The following is a 21,151-nucleotide window of genomic DNA, read 5'->3' as shown; positions in this document are numbered from 1 at the left end:
TTATAATCACTAATACAAAAGTGATTAAAATGCTTCTCAAATTCTACTGTGCACAGGAATCACCCAGAGAGCCCTGTTTAAATGAAGTTTTCCATCCTGTGAACACCTACAGGTGTGGAAAGGAAAATTCCTGGGAGAAAATGCAAATCTATTCTTTGGGGGAGGGGATTCTTCATTCTCATCTTTGCATCACGCCCATTGAGGGAGCTACTCAGGATACCTGTGCCTGCTACGGATCAGCGGGGTTCTGGCGCCCTCGTGTGGTGATGGAGGAGAATGCACCTCTCAGAGAAAGGACAAGAGGCAGGTGTGCACAGGTGTCGGTGACCGCAGTTCTCTAACGATTAGGGTTTTCTTAGAAAGTTTTGATCAATGCATAATCACTAATACCTAAGTGATTAAAATGCTTCTTAAATTCTACTGTGCCCACAGGAACCACCCAGAAAGTCCTGTTTAAATGAAGTTTTTAATCCTGTGAGCACCTAGGGATGTGAAAAGGAAAATCCCTGGGAAAAATATGCAAATCTGTTCTTTGGGGGAATTATTCATTCTCCTCTCATCTTTTCATCTCGCCCATGGAGGGAGCTATGCAGGACACCTGTGCCTGCTACCGGTCAGCAGGGTTCTGGCGCCATCGTGTGGTGAGGGAGGAGAATGCAGCTGTCAGGAGCTTGCAGGCACCTGTCAGAGAAAGGGCAGGAGGAAGGTGTGCACAGGTGTTGGTGAGCATAGCACTCTACGGTTTAGGGTCTTCTTAGAAAGCTTTGGTCAATTTGTAATTATTAATACAGAAGTGATTAAAATGCTTCTCAAATTCTACTGTGCACAGGAATCACCCATAAAGTCCTGTTTAAATGAAGTTTTCGATCCTGTGAACACCTACAGGTGTGGAAAGGAAAATTACTGGGAGAACACACAAATCTATTCTTTGGGGGGGATTCTTCATTCTCTTCTCATCTTTTCATCACGCCCATCAAAGGAGCTACTCAGGACACCTGTGTCTGCTACTGATCGGCGGGGTTCTGGCGCCCTCGTGTGGTGAGGGAGGAGAATGCACCGCCCAGAGAAAGGGCAAGAGGCAGGTGTGCACAGGTATTGGTGAGCGCAGTTCTCTAAGGATTAGGGTCTTCTTGGAGAGCTTTGGTCACTTCGGAATCACTAATACTTAAGTGAATAAAGTGCTTCTCATATTCTGTGCACAGGAATCTCCCAGAAAGTCCTGTTTAAATGAAGTTTGTGATCCAGCAGGTAGGAAGGGCCTAGCTTCCTCACCTCTCACGCCCCTGTGTGAAACAGACCAGGAGCCACGCTCTGAGCAATGCAGGCTTAGAAGGTGGGAAAGAGGCAGAAACAAGTGCCTAAGGGTCGGTTTTAATATCTTGAGTTAAATCTAAAGAACTATGAGATATTATATCACGAAGGTGCGTGCATCGTGTCTTGATTGCAGGAATCACTCCGGCTGCCACGAGTGAGCAGGGTGGAGGCATCCTGGGGTAGGCGGCCACTCGGGGTGTCTCCTGCTGGAACTCGCGGGATCTCGCTGGTTCCCGTGGCCCTGAGCTCACCAGACTGTCCAGACACTGAGGAAATCCCAAGTCAGCTTGGCCAGGATTTTGTTTCCTCGATATTCCAGCCATGGCAACTAACGTGTATGTAAAACTTATTTATTTAAAATTGCTTTTTGTATATGTGATATATTTTCTACGTTCCCATTGTAATGTGTATGCAAAACTTATTTATTTAAAATTGCTTTTTTTAAATGACACGGATATATTTAAAAAAAACACAAAATAAAATTGCTTTTTGTATATGTGATATATTTTCTACGTTCCCATGGTAATGTGTATGTAAAATTTATTTATTTAAAATTGCTTTTTGTATATGTGATATATTTTCTACGTTCCCATGGTAATGTGTATGTAAAACTTATTTATTTAAAATTGCTTTTTGTATATGTGATATATTTTCTACATTCCCATGGTAATGTGTATATAAAACTTATTTATTTAAAATTGCTTTTTATATATGCGATATATTTTCTAAGTTCCCATGGTAATGTGTATGTAAAATTTATTTATTTAAAATTGCTTTTTATATAGGTGATATATTTTCTAAGTTCCAAAGGTACCTACCTGGCTGGGGAATACTGCAAAGGCAAGTGTCTGGAGTCCTGCCGGCTCCCGCACGATAAAAATGGAAACACACCCAGAGTGCAGTTAAGGCTGGTGGAGGGTTTGCATGTGTGAAGCAGGACAGGGAGGTCGGGGGTGGGGTCCCTGCTGAATTTTGTGCAAACAAACAGGAACTCAGAAAGGCTGTCCTGTCTTCGTGGGGCAAAGTCCCTGTGCGACTTCCCGTGTGAACACAGTGCCCGGTCCCCACCGTGTGTGCCCTACAGAGGGGCCCTTTGGTCCCAATCTTGCAGAAGCATCCCGGCTCCCCAGCAGGAGAGGGAAGAGGGAGGTAGGGAGAGAGGGAGTGGGGAGAGAGAAAGGGAGCAGATGTGTCATTTCCTAAACCAGGAAAGCTCTTTCAAAATATTTTTAACACCTTTATTTAAAATATATATATATAATTCACCCAAATCGTTTTTGAAAAGCCATGAATCACACACAGACGTGGTTCTTATTTGACCCACACGCAGCTAACATAAGCTTTGGAAAGCAGTAGTTACTCTTCCAAAATGTGGAGCACTGGGGCACCCTCTGTCCTACCTCGTGGCATTAAACAAAGAGTGGGGGTCACCCCCTACCAGCAGGGTTTTCCCGCCTAGTGACTAAGGCTGGGCCACTCACGACGGGCTACCTCGTTCCCCGACCCCCATGCGGACACAGGACCCAGACTTGCAGGGCGAGGGTAGCCCGAGGCCACCGCAGCTGCTCCTCTGTGTCCCTCCCCGCTGGCTCTGGAACCCGCCCAGCCGAGCCCCAGACCCTGGAACAGGGGCCGGTCCCCAGCCCGAGCCGGGTCACCTACAGGGGGCAGGGACACCCCGGGGGCCTCAACGTCCTGGTAGCATGTTCAGCTCAGAAAATAAGGAACCCCAATGCGGTTTGAAGTGAGCTTAATGGTCTAATAGTGTGCATGTGCGTGTCTGTGCATACACACACGCATGTGCGCACACACGCACGCACACGCACACGGCCCAGCCACCTGCAGGCAAGCAGGTGAACCGGCTGTGGGCTCCGGCAGAAGGCGGCTCCCAGACCTGCAGAGAACTGAGACGAACGTCCATGAGGAGATGAGTAAAAGTCTGGGGGAAACGGTTAACTTGGAATGAGAATCTCAGGAATTCATAAACATTATCTGGAAATAGCCATCTCCAGGGAAGAGTTCCAGAAACGGAGAGGCTCACACGGTGACAGAGGGAAATGGGAGGACCATTGCCATGACATTGTAGCCGTTGCCGGAGTGTCAGGGGCTGCAGCTAACGAGCCAGGAAGACAAGCTCTGATCACAGAGCTGAATTTTTTTTAAAAAATGGACAATAAAGAACAGAACAGTCGGAGCGCGGGTGCGTCCCAGGATCAGAGTTGCCGGGCCCAGGGCGCCCCTCCACACCTGTTCAGGTAAGGAAGGTGCAGACTGTGCACGGTCAGCCAGCGCTGCTTCCCTGGGCAGAAGTGATGAACTGCTGCTCTCTGTCTGTCTGTCTCTCTGTCTGTCTGTCTCTCTGTCTCTCTGTCTCTCTCTCTCTCTCTCTTTCCTCCCTGTCTCTTCCTCTCCTTCCCCACCCCGCCACACCTTGGTGGAAACTCCCCTTCCGCCCACCCAGCACCCTGCACTCAGCCCGCACGTGCCCACCTGCCTCCGGTCTGTCACCTGGTTATTTCGTCCACCTGGAAATTCCCGCCCCCCCCACCCCCGGCTGGGAAACGATGCTGTTATATTCTTTCTATGACTCCAAATCCCTAGAAATTAAGAAAAAAAAATCTGCAAAACTCATGAACCCCCAAAATGGGACATTACAGGGTGTCTCGATAAAAAATAAATAAATAAAAAGATGTCTCCTTTTCTATCCTCCTCCTTCAGTTCTGGGTCCCAGGCAGCTCCGGCAGGAGCATGGCCCGGAGTGCAGGTGCCGCTTGCCCGGGACGAGCCGTGTGTATGTTCCATCACACCCTCCGGACCTCCCACCTGCCGGTGAGTCACCTACTGTATATGTGTCTTTTCTTTTTTTTTTCTTTTTTTTTGTGCCTGACTTTAGGAATAAAGTTTACAAAGAAAGCTCCTGAATCCCCAACTGAGGTCAAAATCTCAGCGCCAAAGCAGAAGTCGCAGGGGCCAGGAAGCCCCGGGTTGCCAGGTCGCCGAGCCCGGAGCCAGGCCGAGAGCGGAGGGAACAAGGGCTTCTGTGTGCGGCCCTGGGGCGGGACACTGCAGATCCAGCGTTCCCGCCAAGAGACAGGTCAGGTGAGGCGCTGACCTAAATGGGGCTTGTCCCTAGTCCAGGCCCCGGGACTGCGCTGGGGGCCGTGGTGGGTGGGAGATTCTGACCGGCCAGGGACCCCGTCCCCGCTCGGCAGGGCCGGGGCCGCTGTGAGTGGCCTCTCTCTCTCTCTCTCTCTCTCATTCTCTCTCGCTCTCATTCTCTCTCGCTCTCGCTCTCGCTCTGCACTCAGTCTGGTCATTGCTGGCGTGCAAAAGCTGGTGCTCATTTTGAATAGCAGCATTGAACTGAATTTCATTCATTCCAATAACTTGTCAAAGCACTTTAACATTTCCATGTAACTAATTACATTGCCCCCAGAATGAGTCTTTCTTGTTAACAGCAATACTGTTTCCTCCCTGTATTATGGGGGAAAGAAGGGTGTGGGAAGAGACACCACGGGCAGACTTAGCGGGTGCCCTGAGCCCACGGCGAAGCAAGCATGGACCGAGACACTAAGACGGGGGGCGGGGGGGAGATGGGGAGGACAGGGGGCGCAGAGGTACCCAAAGTGCCTGGAGCGTCCATCTTTGCACGTGAGATACGCCAAATACCTTTCCCAACACGACCAGCCAAAATGCTGGCCGAAACCTACAAAAATAAATCTTTTTAAATGCATGACTGAGCTGGCATTCCAGGATGGAATTAACAGAAGTCAATAAAAAAAAAGGACTGGCAGGAACCGGAGCCCGTTCTTACCCAGAAAGTTTTGTCTGTTTGGACAGCTGCTGGGAGCGTGGGCACAAGAAACAAAACCTAAGCCCCCCCCCCATAAAAATGAGGTCACGGCCCGAGATCTCAGCATTTAAGAGTTGAAGCCACTCTGCAAATGGAAACAGGAGGGAAGGCATTACACGGACCCTGAGGCTTGGTGGCCTTGGGGATTGGTGACAAGCTTTCCCCACAGAGCCGTAGCGTGGGCTCAGAGGGATTTGTGTTCGAATGGGGTGGAGGCGAAGCTGGCGCCCACCTGGTACCTTTCGATTTGAATCATGCCCCGGAGGTCTTCCAGCGTGAGCTTGGAAGTCAGTGCCCCAGCGCCACGTTTAATTTTCTCGCGTGAGCGAGTGGGAAGCCCCCTGCCCCGTGCAAAGAGATCAAGACCCAACTGTGGTCTGGCCTCGGCCCGCACGCCCTCCTCGGGCCTTTGTTCTTTCTGCCAAATGAGGAGGGTGGATTCCGTGATCCTGGAAGCCCCTTCCAGCTGCCTCTGGGTTTCAGGAGGGCACAGAGAGCTGAGCGATCAGAGAAAGTGTCATGACATAGAAGCAGGAGGTACGTGCCCGGCACGCGTGGGCTGTGCCGCACAGACGGAAGACGCAGCCAGCGGTGGCTCCCAGGTGGACAGGTCCACCCTTTCTCCGGGCGGGAGTCCGCAGGCAGGTAGCCTCACCTGCGCGGTGTGCCCGCAACCCGACACGGGGAGGAATTGAGGCAAAAAAAAAATATCCCACGGCCTTTAACTGCCCCCCGTGCGTGTTATGGCGTCCAAAAGCTGCCGTACTTCCAGTGCCTGTCTACGGCCACCCACAGGTGGGTTCAGAGGATGCTTAATTTGCACTTTGTTAAAGGAAGCAAGCTTTGTCTGGGACTTGGAGTCAGCAGAAAGGAATGTTTAAGTTAAGACAAGGACAATGCTGGTCACAGTCTGTCAAAGGGACCCGGTCAGCCAGATCTGTGGCCTGCAGGTGCAGCTTAACCCATGCATGGCACAGCCTCAGGTCTTGTTTGTATCTTGGTACCTTTTTATTTCATTTTTTTTTATTTTAGCATATTATGGGGGTACAAGTGTTAAGGTTACATGTATTGCCCATGCCCCCTCCCCCCTCGAGTAAGAGCTTCAAGCGTGTCCATCCCCCAAACGTTGCACATCTTACTCGTTGTGGTTGTATCTACCCCTCCCCTCCTCCCCCTCCCACCCGCCGGACACCCGATAGATGTTACTCCTGTATGTGTCCACTTAGGTGCTGATTCGTTAACACCAATTTGCTGGTGAGTGCATGTGGTGCTGGTTTTTCCATTCTTGGGTATCTCACCGCCACGAGGAGCCTGCCCTGTCAGTCTCACGCTCTCTATTTCAGCACGAACGCGGGTCCCTTGTGGTGTCTGAACTCCGGACGGGAGCGGGTATGAGGCACTGTGTCCCACCACCCCGCCCGCCCGCCTGCCATGGCCGGAAACCCAGTCTTCAAGGTTGCTCTGGGGTTGCCTTTGCCAAGAGGGGTGCACTCAGTGGGTGGGGGGTGGGGACTGGGGACTTAGGGTTTTATTTGCAGCTTACAGCAGGTCCAGGAGGAGGCAGAGGAGGGCGGGCTTGCTGTCTCAGCGCACAGAGCCGGGAGAACACCCGTGTGAAGACAGACGCACTGGGGGCTCAGGCCAGCGCCGTGCAGGGCTCAGCTGTCTAAACCCCCGAAGCTTTGGAGTGAGGACACCTCGAATGGGGCGCTGCAACTCGGGGCCACCAATCAGGGCAGGCGGCGAGGTCTGCCCCACCATGCACTCAGAACCAGGACGTCCAACACCCGCCCCTGGTGAGTCCGTCTGGCCTGGGGCTCACAGACCACGGCTCTGGGCTTGGACTTTTAAGACGAGAGCATCCTGTGGGCCCCGCCGAGACTGCAGAGTTGTTGGCCCTCAGCGTGGGACCACGGCTGTGCCCCCAGCCCTGCACCGTGCCCCCTGGAGGACCAGGCTCACCCTCCTCCTCCTCCTCCTCCTCCGGCAGGGGGACTCAGCCAGCCCCACGAGTCCTCTAAACCATGGGGCACGTGGTCGTGTGTGATTTTTTTTTTTTTTAGGCAGAGGAAGAGGCCCTGCAGCTTATATCTGAATCTCGAAGTTTATACCCAAAAAAGGCAAAGCCTCCTGCTGGACACGGCAGGCCACGGGGAATGCAGCCGGGATGTGCCTGTCACAGAATCAGACGAGTGTCTCTGTTCACGGCTCCCCAGGGTTCAAGCGTTTCAGCGAGTTTGCCCTCGGACGGAAGGACGGACGGACGGACAGATGCCTCTGCAAGGAGCCTCTTCAGTTCCCAGCGGGCAGCAAAGGACTTTCAAGAACGAGTCAGCATTAACTCAAGCCTGTGCGTGCCGGCACAGGTCCCAGGCCTATGGAAGACACCTGCGAATCAATATTCAGAGGTGGCATTTTATAACTAACTTAACTGCGCTTTCTTTTTTCTAACCGGGAAATTAATGTATAACCCCTTTTTGTTTGCTTGTTTTTGAGACACGGCCTCGTTCTGTCACCCCGAGTAGAGTGCCGTGGCATCATCGCAGCTCACAGCAGCCTCCAGCCTCCTGGGCCCAAGCGATCCTCCTGCCTCAGCCTCCCCGGTAGCGGGGACTACAGGTGTGCACCAATTATTTTCCACTAGAGGACAATCTCTCTCCTTGCCCCCCATGCTCTGATGTGACACTAGTAATTACAGAAATGTTCAGTTGATGTTCGTATGATTTCTCAAACAATACTTGTTCAAGCGAGAATAAAAATGCATTACCCATAATAAGCTAAAAGGAAGGAAATAAAATACTCAGATGCGTTTACATCTAATACGCACACTCACACACACACACACCCAGATCCACCCTGTTCCCAAGCTGCCTTTTTACTTAAATGTCCCGGACATATTTCCACATCCGTAGATACTTATTTTCCTAATTGTAACAGCAACCGGATACCGTTCCAGTGTATCTTTTTACTCATAATTTATTTCACCTATGTCATGTTTGAACTATTAGTTTGTATCCATCCTGTTCTATATTACAATTTGATGACAGATGACCAATTCCCTGACTTTAAATGATAAAAATACTAATTTTATATGAAGATACAGGGATTTGGCTAAAATAAGATTGTGTGCACCAAATTAAAGTGTCATTTGGCCCAGAAAGGCAGGACGGGGTAGGGCAGCCCTCCTGTTGTCCAGCGCAAATCCTGGCTGTGGGGCCACCTGGGGTGGGGGTGGGGAGCGGTTCTTTGAGCCTGTCCCTGCCAGGGAAGGTGAAGGCCCCAAGCACTACAGCCAGTGCACCAGCCCTCTCCTGTCTTGTTAGAACAACGGTGCTCAGGCTCCTTCCATTAGACCGCTGCCTCTGACTCATCAGAATCACCCAGGGGGCTTGTTAAAAACACAGCTCGCCTGGCTCCGCTCCCGGACCCCGGACTTGAGTGGCTGGGGGCGGGAGGGGGGCAGGTGATTCTGAGCACCGTTGCAAGCTAGGAATTGCTCCCTCAATTCTGGCCAGGGTGGAGATCAGACCACCTGGTCTTGTCCACAGCTGATACTCGTTCTCTTTTGCAATAAAGTTTTGGTGATCAGAGCGCTGGGCCGGCCGGAGGAGGCGTCAGGCGTCCAACACGGCTTCGTGTACCACTCGTCCGTCTCTTGCCCGGGGTTGCCCTAAGGGAAGTAGCTGAGGTAGACTTCTCTGGCTAACAGAGCAAGCCTTTGCTTAACCTCCTTTCCCTCCCGCCTTTTGTCTGTCCTAGGAGCTACTGGTTGCGCATGCAGGAGGTGGGTTCTGGCCTGCGCCCTCCCCCGTTTCTCGGATGACCTCTGCAGGGACTGGGCGGCTGTGAGGCCCGTGCTCCTGGTGGGGGACACGGGCCTCTGGCGCATCCACGGCGACAATCAGTCCCCCCCGCATATTGGACTTGGAGCTTCCCCGCAGGGCCGCCGGAGGTCCGGCTGCGGGCGTCCTCCCTCAAAAGAAGGCTGTCCCCGCGCCCCGCCCGGCTGCTCCAGCTCCCAGGCCTGGCGCGAGGGTGGCTGCGAGGGTCGAGCGACACCCTCCTACCCGCAACGCCTCCTCGTCCCGCAGCGCGAGGCTGGGCCAACAAGAGCTCCGTTACCGCCCAGCCGGCGCGCCCTGGAGCCGGAGCACCCGCTCTCCGCCCTTCCTCCCGGGGAAACCTGGGGGGTGATTAGGTAGCAAGAAGCCGTCCCCAGACTCCCCATCCATCCCCCCCCAAGCTGCTCCAAGAGAGCTGCCCCCAGGGGGAACCCTGTGCCCGGCGCGGCTCTGCCTCCTGGGTCCCCAACCGCCAGAGTGGCCGCGCGGGAGACGGGGTGTCTCCGCGGGCTCGCGCCCCACCTGCAAGCACCCCAGTCCACCCCAACCGATGAAATCCCGCCCTCCTGCGTCCCTAAGAGATGCTCCCTGTACCCCAACACACACACCTGTGGCTCTAAGCCTCTCACTGTCTCCCCCCACCTGCAGCACGCCCCTCCCTCTCGATCCCTCCACCTGCAGCTCTCAGCCTCCCTCTCCAGCCCCCACCTGCAGCCCTCCCCCTGTCATCCCTCCCTGGCGCCCCAGCACACGAGATCCCGCCTGTTTGCGCCTCCCCCAGCCACGCTCCCCGCAGCCCCCGCTTGAGGCGCTAACCCCACCTCCAGCGCCCCCCAAACTCGGCGCCCCGCCCTCCTGCGCGGCTAACTCCCCCCGCCCGCGCCTCCGCCCGCGTCCCCGCAGCCCGCCCCGCCCGCGCGCACGAGCCCCGCCCGCCGCCGTCGCCCATTGGCGCTGGGGCCGGGCGCGGGCGCAGCCGGGCGGCGGTTCCGAGCCGGGCGCGCGGGCCGGGTCCTCACTGCCAGCTGCGCGCCCCGGGGAGCCGGCATCCTCGGCCTGCTCGCCATGGACGCCGCCGCCGCTGACGCCCCCACCACGGGCTCCCTGCGGAAGTTCCTGGAGCACCTCTCCGGCGCCGGCAAGGCCATCGGCGTGCTGACCAGCGGCGGGGATGCCCAAGGTGCGCGCCGCCTGCCGCCGGGCCGGGGCGCAGGGCGTGGAGGGAGTCGTGGCCGGGGGAACCGGGCCAGGCTGCGGGCAGGGACTGGGGAGGAGCGGGAGGCGCAGGGGTCGTGGCGGGGGGTTGGGGAGGAAGGATAGGCGTTAGGATTCCGCATTGGGAAGACCAACGAGTTTTCTACCTCCTCGTTTATTTTGTAAATCGGGACCCACGGCGGGGCCGCCCGGAGCTCGTCTGGTACCTGAACCCCCGGAGGGGCGGCTCCAGGCTTAGGTACCCCGCGGCCGCCTCTGAGGCCGCAGCTCCAGCCCGGTCTTCCCGCCCCGCCCCTGAAATGTCGTAGGAAAAACGGCTGTGTCCCCGCGGCGCCTCCCGCCTACTGGCGTCCCCCGCGCGGCGCGGGCACGTCCCCGCTGCTGCACCGCGGGGCGCGGGACCGGGTGCGCGGGGTCCCCGCCCGGGGCTGCCCCGGCGTTCCGGCAGCGCCTCGCGTTTCCGCCGGGAGGTTTGAGAGAGGCTTTTCCTCCGCGCTTACCTCCGGTCGCCTTCCGGCTCGTGACAAAACTGAAAACTAAAATGGGTCAGCAGGCCCTCCCCGCCAGCCTCCCGGACGTCACCGGCGGCGCCCGCCAGCGCGCGGACTCCGGGCTCCCCCTTCCCCTGCAACGCGGGGCTGCTTTCCAGGAGGAGGGGGCCCAAGCCGGGGCCCGCGGATGCGCTGGGAGAATATTGAAAATTTAGAAGAGAGGGGGGTGCCTGCGCTGCAGCCCTGGGTGCACGTGGGGGCGCCGGGGTTGGCAGACGGTGGGGGTTCCCGGTCGGTGTGAATCCCGGCTGGGGCAGAGCCAACCACTCTCGGCCTTGGAGCCTTACGCAGCGCGCGGGCTGGAGCCACGTTCCCCAGCTGAGCTGGGTTTGATTTGGATTCCCCCCCCCCCCTTCCACCCGCCCCAGATGGGTGGGCAGGCCCCGCGCCTCCTTTCCTGACGTTTCGGGACAGCACACCGTCAGGGGATGAGCCCGACGCCCTCGAGTTCTGCCCACTGCGCCGGTGACCTTCCCCTCGCCCTTGAGCAGGCGGGGCGGTGCGGGGGCGGCAGGTTGGGGCGCTTTGGGCGCCGCCCCGCCTGCCACGGGCGCCTGCCTACGTGATGCCCAGCCCGTCGCTCACGGTGTGCGAAGACGCGGAGTCCCCCATGCGCAGCGCGGGCCACTGGCCCTGGGAAGTCGCCCTGTTGGTCCTGGGGAGACCCTGGTCTCGTCGCTGGGCGCCGCCCCACGCCGCAGGCCCGCGGTCCTCACTGCAGGGAAGCAGGGTTACTCTAGTGTTGGCATTCTCGTAAAAGGGTCCGGGTACAAACGTGCCCCGTGGGGTGCTGGTTTCTCAGAGTATGTGAAGTAGCAAAGGCTGGGATAGGACCAGCAGGAAAGCGAAATGGAAACAACGTGGTCCGTCTGCCTTACTGAAACTTGCGGGAAGATGAGTGAGGACGAAGAGAGTGTCATGGGGTCGGGGTGCGATCCGGTGCGACTTCCCAAAGGGCTTCAGGAGCTGGAGAAGCGCCTTTGGTGACCCGCCCTGCGCCCGGAAGGGGAAGGAGCCGTTGGTTGGCACAGGAAGGGGAACTGACCTCTGTCAGCCAGCAGGGCTGCAGGGTCAGACCGTCAAGGTTACTTTAGGATTAAGGGGCCGCATCTGTTGGAAACAGGTTTACGGGTCATTCTTTGAGCTCCCTGTGCAAGGAAGGGTTTGCTAGAATATTTGGCAGAACGAACGTTTCTCTGTTCCTTATCCTGGAGCTGCCACTCCTGAGGCGTTATGATGCATGTCTAAGGCTGGGAAGTCCATGCCCCCTCTTCCGTGGAGGAGGGTACTTTGGAAACCAGGGTTACTGGGAGAGCACTGCCTGGATGGCGTAGACTCTACCAGGGGTCCTCAAACTAAGCCGGAGGGCCACATGCGGACCGCTGAGGACATTTATCCGGCCCAACGGGTGTTTTTGCCACCGCTGCCTGTCCTGCTTAGCAGCCGACTCGCCCCGGGCCCACAGTGCTCCTGTGTGGAATGTGCGCCCCACTCTCCAACGGTCTGAGGGACAGTGACCTGGCCCCCTGTTTAAAAAGTTTGAGGACCCCTGCTAGTCCATCAGAGGTGGCTGCTCTCAGCTGTGCAGGTGCCATTCAGTGAGGATCTCAAGGGCCACATCCGGGCTGTCCTGCCTTGGCCGGCTGTCTGTCGGGGGTGTCCCTTGGGCAGAGCTGAAGCCACTGACTCCCTGTGAGCAGCCCCACCCCGCTGAGGTGCTGTCCTGAGCCTGTGCGAGCGTTTGGATGCGTCTCTTTCCTGAGGACATTCGCGCCCAGGTGTGGGCAGAGGGCCCGGTCTGGGCAGCAGCCGTGCGGAGCCTTAGAGCAGGTTATTGGCTCCAGCTGTTGTCTGTCAGACCCCCCCCCACTCTTTCACCATTTTACCATGATCCTACATGACTTCAGTCCCTGATATCCCCCTCTGTCCCCCCGGGGAGATAGAAGAATTTTTTGCTTGTTAGCTGGAGATCAAGGAGAGTGAATTCAAGACTTCAATTTTTAGGGTTGTTTTCTAATCATACGGGAAATTGTGGTAACGTTCTCTGTTCAGAGAGCTACAGCTACTCCTTATTGACAACACTTTTATGCACTAGGAGCTTTTCAGTTCCCACCTCTGGGCCTAATGACACACGGCTGCAAGATACACGTTGCTTCATTTTAGAGGAGGGAGGAAGACCCCCCCCCCCAAGAAGGTGTTGCTTAGGTAAAGCCACCAGGCTCAAGCACGGTTGTGGTGGGATTTTAAGCCAAGCTCTGCCAGCTGTTAATCCCAAACCCTTCACCATCCACCAGACCACACTGGACGGGCTGTATCATCTAGTCAGTGCTCAAACGTGAGCTAAGCCCGACTTGCTCAGAACTGTGCAGATAATTAATTACACAGTGGCTTTGCCAGTGGAACAGAAAATGCCTTTTATGTAAGCGATAGCAAAACAAGGCAGCCCAAATGGTGCAAACACTCGGTCCAGTGGGACTGAGTGCTTTTTTTTTTTAACCCCAAAAGGAATTGATAGTATTTAATTATAAAATAAAACTGAAAATCTCCCATCTGTATTCCTGACTCTCTCTCCAGCCCCCAAATTAAGGAAGAGTATCATCCGAGGCTATTTGTTTTCCCCTCGTTCTTTGGGTATCCTCTGGTGTCTGCACGTTGAAATTGATTTTCGCTTTGACCTGAAGGGATTCCACACCGCTGGGCCGCTGGGCCGCAGGGACAGACTTGCCGTGACTAAGTGCCCACGCCCACCCCAAAAATGAATCATTGTCTTAGTCACAGGCTGTGGCCTCTGCAGGGCCTGGTGCCTGGCGGCGCTGAGGGTACAGGGTGGGCGGAATTTGGAAGCTGAGTCCTTTCTTCGCATGGTGCCGTGGCCGGCGACACACGTTTGCAGAAAGTCCACATGCACTGAGTGCGTGGAAGTCATTCCAGTCATGGTGGGAATAGCTAGTGTTTATGGAACCCTGGTTACCGGGCAGGCACTGAGTGCTCCCGGGTGCTATGAATCATTTATTCCCGCTCGACGCGTGAGCAGGTGAAGCTGAGAGGCGCTGTCTTCCCTGAGTCCACAGCGCGCAGTGGTGGGGCCGGGCCCCGGGGCCGTGGGCACCTGTGCGAGTTCACCAGCGTGTTCCCGGCGCCCAGCGCCATGTGGGACACTTAGCAGGGACTCAAATGGCTGTGGACTGTTCCCCACTTGGAATCTCCGCAGGTGAAGTGGCAGGTGACTAGGAGTTCTGGCTGTCGTCCTAATCAAAAAGTAGTCTTATCCTCACAGCAGTATGAATGAACTGTTTGTTTTTTTGAGACAGAGTCTCACTTTGTTGCTCAGGCTAGAGTGAGTGAGTGCTGTGGCATCAGCCTGGCTCACAGCAACCTCAAACTCCTGGGCTCCAGCGATCCTCTTGCCTCAGCCTCCCCAGTAGCTGGGACTACAGGCATGCGCCACCACGCCCGGCTAAGTTTTTTTTTTTTTTTCTATATATATTAGTTGGCCAATTCATTTCTTCCTATTTATAGTAGAGACGGGGTCTCGCTCTTGCTCAGGCTGGTTTCGAACTCTTGACCTCGAGCAATCCACCCGCCTCGGCCCCCCAGAGTGCTAGGATTGCAGGCGTGAGCCACCGCACCCAGCTGAGAGTGAACTGTTAATACGACGTTAGAACTTTATAGTCTGCAGCATGAGGTTCCAGAAGCCCTGACCCCAAGGCTCTAAGTCGATGCTTCTATTTCACAATATTTATCAAACACCAAGACGTTAGTCTTGCGTGGGCTCCTTCAGGGCCTGGAGCTCTGCATCTATGTCCTTTAATGGGATCTTTTCAGTGTGAAACATAACTCATTTAACAAACATCATTGCGTCTAGTTGGCAGTGTGTTAGGTTTGTGGTGCAGCCCCATCGTAGGAGGGTAGATTGGTGGAACTGCATCATTTTATATGAACGCGAATAGCTTTGTGTGACACATTCAGATGACCCCTCGCAGCTAGATGTTTTGTCATCTTTCCAGAAAAAACATGTCCCCCCCCTTGGTTACAGAAAACTAAGGCTTTTGATGGAGGGCTTCAACCTTTTATCTGGGAGAATCGGGGCCGTTCGAATGAGCTCTACCAATCTGAATGGGCCGTTGGGGGCAATTAACATGGGGAAGATGAAGCTAAGGTAGCAACAGGGTCACGGTGACCATCGGGTGCCCAGTTGGAAGCCCGCTGCACTCACAGTGGTGGTAGGAACGTGCATTTGGCTAAGGGGCGCACGGCTCTGTGCCGGGAAAGAGTCGCATCCCTTTGTGAGTTAGGCTTCTCAGCAAGCTCTGTCTTGCATTGTGGTGTCTTTATTTTTTTCCAAAGCGTGTGCCACGCTCCTCTGTTCTCTGCGCCCTCACCACCCAGCCGTTTGCTCCGGATTACAGTCATTGTGCTTGTCAGGACGCATGGCAGAGCAGAGCACTGAGACTGGGAGGCTTATTTATAGGTCCTGCTTCCTGGCTCTGCTATCTCTAGTGGCCTGATGGGGTCCTGGTGGTTTTCCTTTGCAGATAGAAGGCGACATTCAGTCTTCATCTCCTCCCTTCCCTCCCCTCCTCCCTCCCAGGCACTTAGCCTCAGTGAAAGTCTCCAGGCAAAAGAGAAAAGGCAGGACTGCCCTGGGCCCCTGCCAGCCCATCCCTGTCCTTGATGTGCCTGGAGCCACCTGGGGACCCGTCCCCTTTGGGGGCGCTGTGTGCCACACCGAGCTGGGGTCCATGGGGCGGTTTGCAGACCCAGGCAGAGGAGCTCCTTGGAGGCTTCTCCAACATAGGACCGTCCCGTCATCCTGCGTGATTATTTTCTGACTTTGACCAGGATTTCAACTGCGAAGACTCATTAATTTGGACCCCCCCCCATCTAAAAATGTAATCGATCTGATGAGACGTGATTAGCAGGGTGGAATATAGTACCCTCGGGTGGGCAGTCATCCTTCCTTCGTCAGCCCTGGTTTGACAGTGGTGAGATTTCGTGTCTGTGACCCTTCCACGCATTCAACTGCTCTGAACGTGCCAAGGCAGGCTCTGGGCGCAGCGTGGAGCCTCTTCCTTCCGGAAGCTCTCGGGCCGGGAGGCTGCGCTTTGCAGCTGGGCTGCAGAGAGCTGAGAAGGAGCAGGTCTGGGAAGGAGGATTGCTGTCGCATGGCGGGGCCCCGAGGAGACCTTGGTTCAGGGACTTTGAACCTGCTCGGGGAGCAGCTGGAGGCAGGGGAGGACTTTGGATTTACCTGTGAACTGGGAGGCCATGTGGAGGTTACCGGCTACCTCTGATAAGGGACGAGAGCAGGGAGGAGAGGGAAGGGGTCTCTCGAGGAGCAGGATCGGGCCACAGATGCAGGGTCCAGGGGGGCTGCAGGATGCGGGGCGCCCACAGGCACCCCCGCGGGTGGACGGGGGTCCCCGAGTGGATTGGGGTGTACGGTGGGTGGGAGCTCACCCCGTGCAGCGGGACAAAGACAGAGCACACACGTGTGCAGAGCTAGACGCAGGTAGGTGGGTCGAAGGGTATTCTTTATAGCAGTGCTTGTGATAGCAAAAAGTGGAAAAACCTGCAAAAAAAAAAAAACAAACCATCGACAGGAAATTAATTCCATCGTGGCACCTGGAGTGGATTTTTTATCCGTGTTTTAATGAGGAGGTTTGTGTTGGTCGCTGGGACGAGATGTAACTCCATGCATCAAGGACGGTTTTAAAGAGTAGATTCAAAGGCACCTCTGCCCAGTGGGAGTGCTGCCTTGGTGCCCTGCGTTCTGCATAAAGTTTCCAATGATCTGGTGACCACATTTTTTTAAAAAAAAACTGAAAGCAGCAGGTGAAATTAACATAAAATTTATTTAGCTCACAATTTTAATGTATAATCAATTGTATTGATTAGTAATAAGATATATATATATATATATATATATATATATATAAATTTTTTTTTTGAGACAGGGTCTCACTGTTGCTGGGACTAGAGTGCCGTGGCGTCAGCCTAGCTCACAGCAACCTCAGACTCCTGGGCTCAAGCGATCCTCCTGCCTCAGCCTCCCAAGTAGCTGGGACTACAGGCATGCGCCACCATGCCCGGCTAATTTTTTCTATATATTTTTAGTTGGTCAATTAATTTCTTTCTATTTTTGGTAGAGACAGGGTCTCGCTCTTGCTCAGGCTGGTTTCGAACTCCTCACCTTGAGCGATCCTCCCGCTTCGGCCTCCCAGAGTGCTGGGATATTACAGGTGTGAGCCACCGCACCCGGCCAGATATGATATTTTACATTCCTTTTTTCCCCCCGACTAAGTCTTTGGAATCCTGTGCACACGGACATAGCACATCTCTGCTTGGAGGAGACACGTGAGGCCGGCGGCTACGCCAAGGGGGAAGGTGTGGTCACAGGGTGACGGCTGGCGTGTCGCAGCCTATATTTAGAAGTTCCCCGTGTGTGTGTGTGTGTGTGTGTGTGTGTGTGTGTGCGCGAGTGAAGGCTCTGAGTGATGTTTGGGGGCTGCTGACACTGTCCAGGCCCCTGCAGCCGCCGCTGAAGTATAGCTTGCTGTGCCCCGCCCGTTACTTTCTCCTCCTCACCGATGCCCTTCTGCCCTTGGGTGCGATCGATTTGCCTGTCGCCTCAGTGCCTGGCCCAGAGGGGACACTTCAGTCCTCAGGTGTGGGGTGCTGGGTGAGCGATTGAGGGGAGACCCCCCCCCTCTCGCAAATTCATTTCAAGTTCCACCTGACCTCAACCCCGAGACACCCTGGCCTGGCCAGCCCACGAGGACTTGGACCCGGGGTGCCAGGCGCCCCCCACCCCCCAACAGAACCCCCTTTGCATCTATCTGCACCTCCCTGTCCCTGCCCGAGTCACTGGAGAGAGAAAGCCGTAGGAAGGACCCCCGTAGCAAGAGTACTGGAGGGCGGGTTTGACGTTCGCTTTCTGACGAGCCAGCACGAGCGGCGAGCGGCCTGACTTTATTTATCAGAAAGGAATTTAAATATTGAAATCAGTGCTCCTGTGGTTACCAGTACTGAGAAAATGCAGGAAAAGGGGGTTCAGAGCTGTCAAAAGCAGGTAAGTGGGGAGGTTTTTGACGCTCTCCAGACAACATAGGAGATAAAATCGTAGACCCAGATGATTGCATTAGCATCAGTATATTCTTTGTTTTTTTTGAAAAAAAAATATTGCTCACGATTTACATGTTATCAGAACGGAATCTCGGGGAGCTTTTGCTGCAAAGGAGAACCCCACCCCAGAGTGGCCGGCCAGTGAGGATTCGCCCGGAACTTTCTCTCTAGCAGCTGCTGTGCACATGGAACACGCTCTGGGCTCAAGGAGCAAGTTGTCCTGGGACTTGTCTTTCTTCCCTGCCCCGTAGTTTAGTAAGAAGCTGTTGCAGAACGTGTACTATCAAGAAAATGGTTTAATAACCTGCCCTTTTCTGTCGCACTTGGAGTAATCATCACATATTCCCTACTGGACTGCTCCCCCCGCCCCGACCGTCTGAAAGTTCGTTTCTGGTTCTCACGGCAAGGTTATACCTTTCCGGAGGACTGGGGTTTTTAGGTCTGTGCAGATTGCCAAGAGGTTCTTTTCCAAATATCGAGATTTCTGCATGGTAGGAGGATCGAGATTTCCCACGGGGACGTTTAGGAAAGTTGTTTGAGTGTCCCGTCCCAGGCCAGGCTAGCGAAACAAAACGAGGTAACCCCAGGACGCCTGAAACATGACTGAGAATGGTAGCAGAAAAGGTTGAGTGCAAGATCCTGACACTGCCCTTCCTTCCGGGTGGCTGGGACGGGGCCCCCTCAGCCCGTGAGCCACGATGGTGACAGGGACCACCTTCAGGTCCACGCGGTGGCTCTGGGCGGCTACGGCCACTCAGGTGAGTGTTCAGCCGCCCAAGGCGGACTTCAGCGGACGGCAAAATCGAGTCTCTCAGACAACCATGATGATGCTTGGCATGACGCCGATCTTAATTTCTTTTAAACAAAGCGGGGGAAATGTCCCTGTTTTACCCGGATTAGGTATGATTGTTTATAGGACGCCACTTTAGTGCAACTTTTCTTCTGGTAAAAGCACATGATCTGTCTTGTATTTGAGCCCATTGCCTAGGGTCCCCCGCACCCGCCCCTATAGCTGGTGATGAAATACCGTGTCTCCCCAAAAATAAGACAGGGTCTTATATTTATTTTTCCTCAAGAAGACACCCTAGGGCTTGTTTTCAGGGGATCTGTTATTTTATTTTTATTTTATGTACAGTACAACCGTCTACATTGATTCAAATACAGTTAAGTCGTCGTCTTCTGGAACATCATCATCACTCTCCAAATCCGGAATCCCATCCTGAATTTCTTGTAACTCAATTCCTTTAGAACCATTGGCCCCAATCTCTCCTGTCGAGCCATAGAGCTCTCACGGGGTGGATGAGAAGGGCTGCTCGTCTTCTTTCCCACTCCTCGACGACACGCATGGGTTGTGCAGATGCGCTGCGCAGCCACGCCCGTCACTAGGGCTTATTTTCGGGGTGGGGCTTCTATTGCGCACGTGCTTAGACATCCTGCTGGGGCTTATTTTATGGGGAGGTCTTATTTTCAGGGAAACACGGCAGTCCATTTCGTATCTCCTCTTCACATCACAGACACGGAACTTGGCCCACTATTTAAAAATGCCCGTCCCCTGTGATCAGATGGCGTTGCCTATGTGTCTATGCCAAGTCCAGGCGGTGCTGTTCTGAACCGAAAGCCCGACTCTCCAATGCTGGCCCCTTGCCCTGCAGGGCACCTCGCTCTGCCCCGGCTGTTTCTCCTCCTCCTCCTCCACCCCAATCCTGGAGGTGCAGGTGGCACCCGTTTCTTGCATTGGTAAACTGAGGCTGGGAGGTTACTCGGTTCCCCCGCAGTCACGGGGAGTGGGTAGCAGAGCCAGGGTGACCCGAGGCTCCCCGGTTAACTGTTGTCCCTGTTTCCCTTTGCAGGCATGAACGCGGCTGTCCGTGCAGTGGTGCGCATGGGCATATACGTGGGAGCCAAGGTGTACTTTATATACGAGGTCAGTGCTGCTCCCCTTCCTTGACCCTGCGACTCGGACCCCCGCCGGCCCCAGGTCCCTGCAGCCCCAGGCCGCTGCCCACCTGCCTCCTGCCAGGCACGGCCCGGGCGGGTGGACACCCGGGTTCTGCGGGGCTGTGTGCCACCCCCCCCCCCCCCGCAGCGTGTGGCAGCCGCGGCCAGGGGCACTTACATGGCAGGCCGTGCCCCTGGGCTCGTCAGCACCCGGCGTGGGCGAGTTGGGGTTAGGAAGTGCAGGGAGAAGGGACGAGACAGAACCCAAAAGGCCACTTCGACGTCAGCTTCCTGGCCTGGACCGCTGGGCTCGGGGAGCCCAGACCGCCCTGTTTGCACGCAGCAGCTCTCGTTCCTACGGGAGCGGCGTGTTTGTTTCCAGTGCAGGCCGCATTTGGAGAAACACTGAGAGAAAGGGGAAGAAACAGCCACTCTGAGCTTCTCGTCTCTAATGTAAAAAAAACCCAGTCCACCTCCCTGGCATCTGTTCCTGTGTTGGTTTTGAAGCGAAGGCTCTCACCTCCCACCGCCCGGCCCCGTCGATTGAGGGCTGAGGGGCGTCGGAAGGGACGGTACCAGGAGAGCGTGGACTACGCTATTTATTTCAAAAACTACTGGGGAAAAAATAGTATTTAAATTTATAAAAATGTGCAATATAGCTTTGAAAAAATGGGAAGAAGGGAATATATTTTTAAAAGTCACTTAATTCCTGCAAAAATCACTGTTAGCATTTTAGTCCGATTCCTCCCAGTATTTTATTTACACACACACACACACACATATATATATGTAGCCAGAAGGAAATAGGTGCATTATTAAAATGATAGCAAATGTATTATTTTTTAATTTTTTCAGGATATTATGGGGGTACAAATGTTAAGGTTACGTATATTGCCCTTAGCCCTCTCCCCCCTCGAGTCAGAGCTTCAAGCGTGTCCATCCCCCAGTTGGTGCACATCACATTATGTATGTATATGCCCATCCCCTCCCCCCACACCTGCCCGACACCCGATAGATGTTACTCCTATATGTCCACTTAGATGCTGATCCGTTAATACCAATTTGCTGGTGAGCGCATGTGGTGCTTATTTTTCCATTCTTGAGATACTTCATTTAGTAGAATGGGTTCCAGCTCTAGCCAGGAAAATGCAAGAGGTGCTCTGTCACCACTGTTTCTTACAGCTGAGTAGTACTCCATGGTCTACATAGACCATATTTTATTAATCCACTCATGCATCGATGGGCACTTCGGTTGTTTCCACATCCTTGCGATTGTGAATTGTGCTGCTGTAAACATTCGAGTGCGGGTGTCT

The 21,151-nt window shown here is 54.7% G+C and overlaps 1 protein-coding gene across 3 annotated transcripts in view; it reads left to right on the top strand.

The window, feature by feature from the left end:
- Nucleotides 1–9,947: 9,947 nt before the first annotated feature.
- The window catches only part of PFKP (phosphofructokinase, platelet), a 59,917-nt gene continuing 48,713 nt past the window's right edge, over nt 9,948–21,151 (top strand). For 2 of the 3 annotated variants that reach the window (XM_075997594.1, XM_075997595.1), the window contains exons 1-2: nt 9,948–10,189; nt 19,751–19,824. In XM_075997594.1, coding sequence (XP_075853709.1) covers nt 10,075–10,189; nt 19,751–19,824 — 189 coding nt within the window. In that variant the 5' untranslated portion in view covers nt 9,948–10,074. The remainder of the gene's footprint in view (nt 10,190–19,750; nt 19,825–21,151) is intronic. The other variant, XM_075997593.1, reaches the window with a different exon arrangement.

Source organism: Microcebus murinus, chromosome 25, assembly GCF_040939455.1.
Source record: "Microcebus murinus isolate Inina chromosome 25, M.murinus_Inina_mat1.0, whole genome shotgun sequence".
Lineage (NCBI taxonomy): Eukaryota > Metazoa > Chordata > Mammalia > Primates > Cheirogaleidae > Microcebus > Microcebus murinus.
The sequence above is the reverse complement of the archived record's forward strand: the minus strand, read 5'-3'. Positions and strand labels throughout refer to the sequence as shown.